Source organism: Carya illinoinensis, chromosome 11, assembly GCF_018687715.1.
Source record: "Carya illinoinensis cultivar Pawnee chromosome 11, C.illinoinensisPawnee_v1, whole genome shotgun sequence".
NCBI lineage: Eukaryota > Viridiplantae > Streptophyta > Magnoliopsida > Fagales > Juglandaceae > Carya > Carya illinoinensis.
The window spans coordinates 13,046,103-13,056,611 of NC_056762.1; the positions used below are offsets into that span (position 1 = coordinate 13,046,103).

At 39.4% G+C, this 10,509-nt stretch overlaps 1 protein-coding gene and 1 long non-coding RNA gene across 2 annotated transcripts; one reads left to right on the forward strand and one right to left on the reverse strand.

The window, feature by feature from the left end:
- The first annotated feature begins 2,172 nt into the window (after window positions 1-2,172).
- LOC122282816 (serine/threonine-protein kinase Aurora-3-like) lies at window positions 2,173-4,112 on the forward strand. The gene is made up of 5 exons (XM_043094853.1): window positions 2,173-2,581; window positions 2,781-2,941; window positions 3,203-3,398; window positions 3,498-3,565; window positions 3,680-4,112. The coding sequence occupies exons 3-5, from the start codon at window positions 3,244-3,246 to the stop codon at window positions 3,796-3,798; spliced, it is 342 nt and encodes a 113-aa protein (XP_042950787.1). The 5' UTR covers window positions 2,173-2,581; window positions 2,781-2,941; window positions 3,203-3,243; the 3' UTR covers window positions 3,799-4,112.
- Window positions 4,113-4,367: 255 nt separating this feature from the next.
- LOC122280774 lies at window positions 4,368-5,827 on the reverse strand. The gene is made up of 2 exons (XR_006230022.1): window positions 5,443-5,827; window positions 4,368-5,001 (listed from the first exon to the last, which is right to left on the reverse strand). It is a non-coding gene; the product is annotated as an uncharacterized LOC122280774 (long non-coding RNA).
- Window positions 5,828-10,509: the final 4,682 nt, after the last annotated feature.

Consider the following 10,509-nt stretch of genomic DNA (forward strand, 5'->3'; position numbering starts at 1 on the left):
GTGTTTGGCTTGGACACGGTGGGTATCATGCATGGACCGCCCTCCAAGATACACACCGAGTTGTAGTGGGGAAGAGACACTACATTGAATTGTCTCAAGAATTCCATCCCCAATACGATGTTGAAGTCATCCATGGGAGCTACAGAGAAATCCACCGTGCCTCTCCAAGTGCCAAGTTGTAGCTCCACCCCGTGAGCTACGCCATCAAGGGGTTTGGCCTCAGAATTCACGGTCTTCAGCCATCCTTGACCCTTCTTAAGAGGAATCCCTAGCCGTGCGGCCTCTTCCTTCTTAATGAAGTTGTGAGAAGCTCCTGAGTCGACCATGGCGTGACTCTTTTTCCCATTGACGAACACTTCTACAAACATCAAAGACCCATCCTTGGTGGTTGGCTTTGTGCTTGCCTTTAGGGAGTTGAGAAGTTGTAGACACCCCAGGTGCGACTTCTCTTGAACTTCCTTCTCCTCCAACATAGCATTGAGGGCCTTCCTCTTGGGACAATCTCTAGCCCAATGTGGGCCGTTACAAAGGAAGCAAGCATCCTTTGGCTTCTTGTCCTTTGAGTAGTCCTTCTTGCCCTCCTTTGATGTTGAAGGCTTGTCTCCACGGTCTTTGTATTGTGGCGGCTTGAACCCCTTCGCTCCCCCACCCTTAGTGTGATTGTCCTTCGAAGACTTGGGTTTTGAAGAGTTGTCACTCTTATGGTACTCAAATTCTTCTAAGGTCTCTGCCACGGTCAGGGCGGTGGAGATGTCGTTGACTCCACGACGCTTGAGTTCTTGAGCCACCCAAGATTTGAGACCATCGATGAAGTTGAAGAGGAGATCTTCTTCACTCATGTTCGTAATTTGAAGCATGAGGGCAGAAAATTCCTCAACATAGTTGCGGATAGAAGAAGTGTGCTTCAACTCCTTCATTCTCTTCCGTGCATGGATAGCCACATTCTCGGGATAGAATTGCCTCTTGAGTTCACGCTTGAACTCTTCCCAAGAATCAATGGAGCAAGTACCCTTCTCTATCTCACTATGCTTACGACGCCACCAAGTACCAGCAAGATTAGTAAGATAGAGGGAAGCAGTACGTACCTTGACACGCTCGTCTTGCATGTTCAAAGCTTCAAAGTAGCGCTCCATGTGCCACATGTAGTTGTCAAGTTCTTTGGCATCCCGCTTGCCATCGAACTCTTTTGGTTTGGGGGTATCCACCCTTGGTGTCGCCATCATCCCAGCTCCGACGACGCCCCCATTGGCCACTGCACGCTTGCATATAGCCCAATCCGCCTTGGTCTCCTCTAGACCGACGCAGTATTCCTCCATTTGCCCTTGGAGTTTCGTTAGCTCCCCCAAGACCCGGTCTTGGAAAGCAACGTTCTCAACACGTTGTGCTTCGATGGTAGGGTGGATGGTGCTTAGAATGGACTCCTTGAGCGATTCGGATTGTCCCTCCAATCCTAGCTCCTCCATACCTTGCTCCACGATGTCAAGTCGGTCCCTGACATCCGCTACCGCCACCTCCATCCTGGTCACCGTGTTGTCGAGGGTGCTCACCTCCCTGTGAGACTGATCCCATTCCTCGATCTTGGCCAATATCTTGGCCATGGCCCTCTCGATCCCATCGAGACGAGACTCCATAGATGAGCTTGAGTCCTTCGACCTCTTGCTCTTTCTTGTCTCCTGGACCTCCATGGTGATCTCACTTGGATCCGCCATCCTAACTTGGTTGGCTCTGATACCAACTGTCACGGACTTAGAATTTCTTCACTCGACCCGTGCGGCCTTAGGAGGCTTTCTCTCCCACAAAGCTCCTAAGTAAGCCTTCTAAAGGACTCAAGACAATAGAGAACAAACTAGAGAGAGAAGATAGAGAGAGATGCTCTAGAGAACTTGTTTCTCTTATTGCTTGGTGATTTACACAAATGAGAGCCCCTCTATTTATAGGGAACTCTTGGTACAAAGAATGGTTAGGATTGTGACACTTGTCATCAATCCAAGGGTAAAGAACTTTCTAGATGCCTACTCTAGAATTGTCTATAACGCCCCTTTCTAGAACACTACTCTAGAATTGTCTATAACGCCCCTTCTAGATGACTCCACACAATTCCACAAGATTACAAAGGACTTGGAGGCTTCTAGAAGGTTGGCAAATTCTCTAAAAAAAACCCTAGGTGGTGACACTTGGCTGATGCCAAACAGTGGCCGATGCCAATGCTTTTTCTTCCTCTTTTGGTTTATGTGAAAGGAAAATTCTACTGTCAGTCACTATTTACTCATCAGCCCCTACACACCTAGCTTCTTCTTCCTCTTCGTGAAATTTGTCTGGGCGCCCTACCATTTCGTTTGCCCCACATTCTCACTCGCATTTGGATTTCACTCATGAAACCCAATGAATTCTCACAACATCCAAGCGGGAGAAGCAAATCCAAATAAACAATGGTCCTTACAAGATTTCGAGCTGAACCTTGATACTCGAATATGCTCATGGTGGCGAGCTTTATGGGCAGCTTAGGAAAAGCAGCCATCTTTGTGAGAACCAAGCCACCACCGTAAACAACTCTCTCTCTCTCCCACCCGAAATCTTATCGGTATCTACTACTATCCAGAAGAAAAAGAAACTGTAATTTGGGGTTATTGTGGTTTACTTCAACTATGTGAAGTATGATTTCTACGCATGAGCGCAGAAACTAGTATTCTTTTATGTATTCTCTTATGTTTATGTGACTCTGTCTTTATTTATAATGTATTTTTCATCTCCTAATTACTTTTTTTCCTCGTGGAATTTAGTACACAAACTTTTTGTGTTACCCAGTCTGAGAGAAATCCCGATGTATGTCCCTTGTGAATTTTAGTACATTTTGAGCCTCAAGCAAGCATTGGCGTATTGTCATGAGAAGCATGTGATTCATAGGGACATCAAGCCAAAAAATTTGTTGCTTGATCACGAGGTATGCTAAAACTCCTTAAATTTGCGTTCGGTTGTTGATAAATCTCTAAGGACTTCTTTTTTGAGAACGTAAATCGGAGACAGATTTTGCACTTCTTAATTTAATTTAATGATTATGTGATACAACTTGTGAATGGATAGTTAAAAAGGTTGGACATATTTTTGCTAAGCCTGTGTCGAAATTAATTATTATAACTCAGAAAGTAGACTTTTTCTTTTAACATAGTTTAGTTACATGCCTATGGACGATTGAAAATTGCAGATTTTGGATGGTCTGTACAGTCGAGAAGCAAGAGACACACCATGTGTGGAACTTTGGATTATTTAGCACCAGAAATGGTGGAGAACAAAGCTCATGACTACGCCATTGGTAGCTGGACTTTGGGTATCCTTTGTTATGAGTTCCTTTATGATGTCGCTCCATTTAAGGCTAAAAGTCAAAGCGATGCCTTTAGAAGGTAAGGTAGAGGTTATTGTTATACCCTGTTTAGTATGGATGAAAATTGTATCATGAACTATGTTATATGTAGGTAGATAATTGTATTTGGTTATTCCAGGATACTGAAGGTTGACCTGAGCTTCCCTTCCACTCCTCATGTTACTAGCCAAGGATCTCATTCTTCAGGTAAGTTTGTCCATTACTATTTTATGTTGATATCTGGATGTAAACTGTAAAGAAATGGTGTCAGTGATTAGATTTAGTTGCCTTCCTGAATATGTTATCTGAAAATATGTGTAGCATCTGGTGAAGGACTCCTCAAAACGGCTCTCTCGTCAAAAGATCATGGAGCATCCTTTGATAGTCAAGAAAGCAGATCCTACGGGGAATTTGCAGTAACTAAGAGTTTGAACTTTTGATCTGATTCCCTATGGCTTTGAGAAACTCGTATGGTCGAATTTTGCTTCTAATGGCATAATTTGTAGCCAAATGAAGCAACTTCCAGGGTTCGTTGTAATCTCTAATCTGCCTTCACACTATGCTATACTCAATGACTCCGAAGCATTGATTTACAAAACATAGCTTGAGTCTCGTGTATGATGCCATTTGTATATGAGAGTATGTTCTCTTTCTAGTTCAGTGTAGGTAACAACTATTGTTTAGATAATTGGATGTTTGAATTAACTTCCTGCATGTGTTGTTGAAACCATTTAATTATCATTTCAAATGTAAATCATGAGTTAATCTTGCCAGATTACATTGACCGTTGTAACGGTTGCAACTTCTAAAGGTTACCGAATACCTTCGGTTGTTGCGCAGTTGGATTACAATTGCAACTAATTTTAGTACACCTCAAATCACAATATTCTATTGACAGTCAGAAATTGTATCAACACTGTTCTCATGATATTTGTAACAATGGTTTCTACCCAAATTTCGATAGTATTTCTCCAATGGGTTACCATTATATCAAGTCCGGGCTATGCCATTTTCTCGAAGAAAATCCCTATATTTTCCATTTTTTTAGGAGTGTATCAGTACAACCGAATCAAGAGCTTTGTGGGTGAGAAAGCTGAAAACGCAAAACTATAAGCAGTGTATCCATTTAACCAAATAGTTCAACAACTCCCCAAAACTGGTGTATCAACCGCTGGAATGGTACAAAAGAACTTCAAAGATTACAAGGTTGGTCTTCTAGATAGCGCCTTAACAGGAAATGTAACTATACTCATTGGCAGTGATGCTGGTGTCCGTCATGGTAGTATCACAACTACTGTTGGTGGTACTTTTTTCATCAATTTCCAGGAGTTGAGAGCTAGCTTAGATTGAGATGGAAAGATCTGTGTTCAGAGAAGAAAGACCTGCCTCGTTGGGTACATTTGTAGAGAGAGATGGTGAAGCTCTATGAATTGCAACACTGGAAGAAGCTGTGGGAACAGATATTTTTTGGGTCACTGCCACATGCTTTTTGGCACCTCTGTGCATGTGCTGCACACAATACTTTCGATCAAGAACAATGTCCCTGCTGCATCGCCACTTCTTCCCATCTGTTCTTCCGCACCTCCCTGGTTCAAGTTCTATGCCATTTCTGATTCCAAAGCATGAACTGTTGCAACCTTGATCTGAAAATAACAGTAAACAAGCAAATGTCCTCCATTTCTCCATCCTAAAACTATGATCAGCCTAAAACTCAATGGGCATGATGGGATTGAATAAACAAAACTATCATAAAAGGCTAAAAGCAATGGATTTTATCACATCCTGCTTCAATACTTTACTTTCTATGAAAAAGAACAGCATCTAAACCTAGTTTAACTACAAAGGCAAACAACATTTATTCAAATCAAGCAACAAAGTACCAATAACATTGAGGATATACTCTACTTGTGAACTAGCTATTTCATCAAAATTGATTTGATCTTAACTTAGCCCTATATTGCTTACAACAGCTAATGAGTTAGATTTATTGCCACCAAATAATGTCACGAAAACACCTCTTTATGGGGGAAAATAAAATAAAATTCTGAATGAGGACAAAAGGGCTCAGATTTCACAGACATTACCTTGAAGAACACTCTTTGGTGAGAACCCATGGTAGGGGTTTTCTGATCTCGAAATCTTGCAAAGGTCATTGTTTTATTTAGATTTGCTTCTCCTGCTTGGATGTTGTGAGAATTCATTGGGTTTCACAAGTGAGATCCAAATGCGAGTGAGAATGTGGGGTGAAGGAAATAGTAGGGCGCCCAAACAAATTTCACGAAGAGGAAGAAAAAGCAAAGAGCAAGGAAAGACAGAAAGGAAGATAAAACTAAGCAAAAGGGGAGAACGTTGCGAAGCTGGGCAAAGGGGAGAAGTGGGGGAGGTGAGAAATTTCGAAATGGGGGGCGTAAAAGGCATGTTCCAGCAGATAGCAGTAAGAGAAAAACAAATGCCACGTTAGATGTGGAGTGGCTGATAAGTAAACAGTGACGAGTAGAATTTCTCATTTCCTAATTTGTAGATAGTTGCTATTAGGGGAGCATAGTGGGGCCCCCGCCCCCGTTGCTACCCCACCCCGCCCCTGTGTGGCGAGGCGGATTAGAGTGGGATTTCCCCAGCCCGTATTTTGGGTCGTGGGCGGGGGCGGTAGTCCCCCCCCCCCCCCCCCCCCGGGAAATACCCCGCCCCACCCCGTATGTGAGTTGCCGTTAAGGCCCAAGTACTCGAGGCTTTGCATGTCAATGTAAATCTCCAGAATCGGACCAAAGAAGAAGTTGCCTCCAAGACTAAGGTGCTTGAGCCTTTTCAAGTTCACAAACTCCACCCCTAGCGGTTCGGAGAAGTTATTGTTGTAAGTAACCTCGAGCTCCATCATTCCGAGAGTGGTTTTTTTGAGAAAGTTTCCGTTGAAGACATTGTTGGAGATGTTGAGTACCTTGAGTGATGTGAGGCTCGCCATTTCCACAAGAAGTCTCTCCATGAGTTTGCCACCGACGATGGTTAGGCTGACAAGTTTTTTCAGTAACCCAATCTTCAGAGGAGGCGGGGACAAAAAACATCCCCCCGCAGGCAGGGGGCGGGGTGGGGGTGGCCTTGATCCCGCCGGGGGGGGGGGGGGGGGGGTAGCACCCCTAGTTGCTATGCATTCGCCATTGTTTCGGTGCACACTACACACTTTTTATTTTCTATTTCTTTTCAATGTCAGACGCCTCTCTCTCATCTATGTCTCTCTCTCTCATCTACGTCTCTCTCTCATCAAGCTCTCACTCATCAGCTCTCTCTCTCCTCAAGCTCTCTCTCATCAAGCTTTCTCTCTCTCTTCGACCTCTCTCTCTTCCAGATCTCTCTCTGAACTCTCTCTCCTCAAGAAGTCTCATAAGCTCTCTCTCATCTCCTCAGCGTCTCTCACTTCTTTCTATTCAAGTGCTCTATCTCACATCAAACTGTTGGTTTCAACGAGGAAAAAAAAATTCAAATGGTAAAATTAGTTGACATGTAAGGTGTGGAGTGTGTAATTTACTATAGTGGCTGATGCCAATATTTTCTCTAATTTGTATTCTGTTATTTTGGGGTGCACGTCAGTGTATGTTTTAGTAGTGGTTTGTTAGTCAGAGAGGGAATATATAAGTGAAGGCAAGGAAGAAAAGGGTATGAATCAAGTCTGCAAGAGCTTGAGATTCTGGAGGTTGGGAGCCTCAAATCATCCTTGTGACTTTTTCTATTATCCAAAAGGGTAGTGCTACTATATCATCTAAGGTTATTCACTTAGTGTGCTCCTAATGCAAATTACACTTTTTTATTTTTTTACTTTAAATATTTTTTAAACACCTTTAAACATTTAAAAATAATAATAATATACTAATATTCACTTTCTTAAACATTAAGTAAAAAAATACATGATGCGGTCAAATTGAGGGAACAAATTTAGGCAGTATTATATCAATTTCCTATACAAAAAGATCAATATTTTCATTTAGTTTCCATTCCATTTAATCTTTACACTCTCCATTACTGTTCTATAGCACCATAATAGGGTTGAGAAATGAAATACTACTTATCATTCCTACACCACGTACTAACACGTGATTTGTTATTTTTATCTTTTTATTTAAACAAATATATTTACACATCAAAATGTATGTGTTTAAATATAATAATAAAATAACGAATCACATGTTAATGTATAGTATAGAAGATAATAAATAGAATTTTTCTTTTCAAAATAAAATGAAAGGAAACATCTTAGAGGTGAGAGAATAAATAATAAAATATTAAAATAAAGAAAATATTATTATAATAAAGAAAAAGTAAGAAATATTATTATAATATAATAGAGAATAAATAGAGAGTGAGATGTAAAAGGTTTTGAAAATATGAGTAGTTAAAATAGGAAAAGATTTATTTTGAGTAAAATTTAGAGAAATTTGGTCATTTCAGTGGGATGCTCTAAGTGTATTAAGGCTGGTAATATAGCTTTTAACTTAATGTTTATAGCTATAAAGCTTAAAGTAATAAGTACTATTATTAAAAAGTTATTTACTATTTAATAGGCATAAGTCTAAAACAATTTCAAATATATTATATTTGTTTAAAAAAAATACTTTTTGAAGTAAAAATAACATAAAAAGTCATTTGGTTTTTTAAAAATGGAAAATAATATTCATAAATACTATTTTACTTACATAATCATAAGTGATGATGTGTCAGTTATTAAAAATGATAAAAGTTTAGAAACTCAAAATTTGAAATACAAATTAAAATAAAAAATGCTGATAAAATAAGATAGTCACTCAATAAGATAAGACAATAGCAAATTTGTAATTATTTGTAAGTTATATGAGTATTTTTGTCTATTGACATTTTTCTTTAAAAGTGTAACTATGCTCAGAAAAAATATGTTTGAGATACTTTTCTCAAAACCTACTTTTTAAATTTTTTTTATATATTAAAAAAATACTTTAATATGAATCAATCAAATAAATTAATTTTATAATTAATTATTATTATTATTATTATTATTATTATTATTATTATTATTTTTTTTTATGGCTATTTAATTGCTCTCGAAGAATTCTAACGCAACCCCAGCCTGCATGACCGAACGTAAGCCAATGCACGCCGATTTATGTCATTTTAGCATATTTATGGATTGCCATATGCAAGTGCTCCTCCAACAACTAGCTCATTTTTTAATAGGATATTTACAATTTTGTCATAACTTATTTTCTTATCAATATATATAATTATATCCGTAAATTAAAATAACTAACTTAATTAAAAATTAAAAGTAATACATTTAGCAATAAAAAAAATTAAATGTAGTTTGAAATAATTTGAGTTAAGATGCTTTATTAGGTTTTAGAAAAGAAGATGAAAAAATTAAATATTTGAAATTTAAAAGTATTTTATATTTGAATGATATTTGGAAATGAAATATCTAAGAATATTTAAAAATAGTTGCGTTGCCAAATGGACCCTAAGTATAGGTGCTACAATTTGGCAAAAAACAAAAAAACGATAAAACTTAAAAAGTACGATATTGAATTACAATCAACACAAATTGGAGGGTCCAATATTGGCATGACTCGAATAGAAGCCCAAAGGTCCACTATCCTTGAAGGATAGTCATCCGAAGAGGCCGCTTGACTGCCCTGATTATTAGGAAGGATAAGTCATTCTTAATAGATATCCATAATATGGGGATCAGATAACTCCAATAATTTAAAGATAAGCCTCATGGCTAAGTACAACATAAATCTAATATGTTTATAGTATTGATCTAATCGACCTTTACGCCTATATATATGGGTAATAGGTAACTCTGGATCATCCGATCATGTTCTTGAATTATTATCCATTACTTGTTAGGCATCGGAGTTGTCATAGGCACCTAGTGCCAGCCACATCACGATTTTCAAGTTGACCATCATGTTCGTTGGTGGGACATGTCCTTTACAGTGGTGTTGTTTGTGGGATTCTGCGATTTTTTATCTCAATTTTCCATAGGACATCAACGTGATTCTTGCATGCCGACCATGACACGTTCTCAAGTAACCCATGAATTGGAAACAATGCCTATTGATCTGGAGGCACGATTAGTAGCAACAGATGAGAAGCTGAAGATGGCGTTAAACACCATGGAGAATCTAAAGAAAGAGAATGAAAATTTGAAGTGCCTCAACCAAGAGTTTAGTGATGCTACCATGCCTAGCCACATCAAGCAAGGTAAAGGGGAGGCACATAGCAACGGAGGACTAAACGTGGAAGATATAGAGAAGAAAAAGCTGCATGATGAAGATAGGGGGGATCTTCCTCGGTAGAATAGCTATTGAGTCGAATCGTTTTGCCCTACAGAGCGACAATCATGGTCATGCCACTTCCACCCAAATTCAAAGTGTTGCAAATAGAGATGTACGATAGGTCAAAGGATCCAATAGATCACCTAGAGAACTTTAAAATGCATATCACTCTCCATAGATTCCCGAGAGAAATTGCTTGTTGGGCTTTTTCCCTAACCCTGAGGGCAATGGCGAGAGGATGATTTGACACACTTTGACCTGGATTGATCAAAAGCTTTGAAGAGTTGGGTAGACAATTTTTGACACAGTTCATGCCTAGTAGGAGGTGTCGGCACACCTCTCAAATGTTAAACAAAGGAAGACGAGAGCTTGAAGACGTAACTCACCCGCTTTAATAAGGAGAGGTTGACAACTGATAATCAAGATGAGAAGATCACTCTGGCTGTCCTACTAGATAGAATCTAGCCATGCAGTCCTTTCATGGTCGAGTTGGCTAGAAAGACCCCTTCTACTCTGAGAGAGCTTATGGACACGGGCAAACGACTTTGTCAACATTGAAGATATGCTGCAGGCCCTTGTGGATCTGAGGAAAGGGGAACCCAAGACAGAATGCAAAGCCACTTTAGGGGACAAGAAGCCTATGTTGAATCACCAGGATAGGAGACACTAAAGGTAGCAAGAGAATAACACCAGACTTATTCACAATAATTTGAATGTACAAGAGAAAAAGGAGGCAAAAAGAGAACATTGCCAGCCTAGGACTGGCAATCGCTACTGTAAGTACCACTAGATGAATTTACACTGGGTAGAAGACTACACAACCATGAAGAATAGGGTCACTGGGGAGTTAGA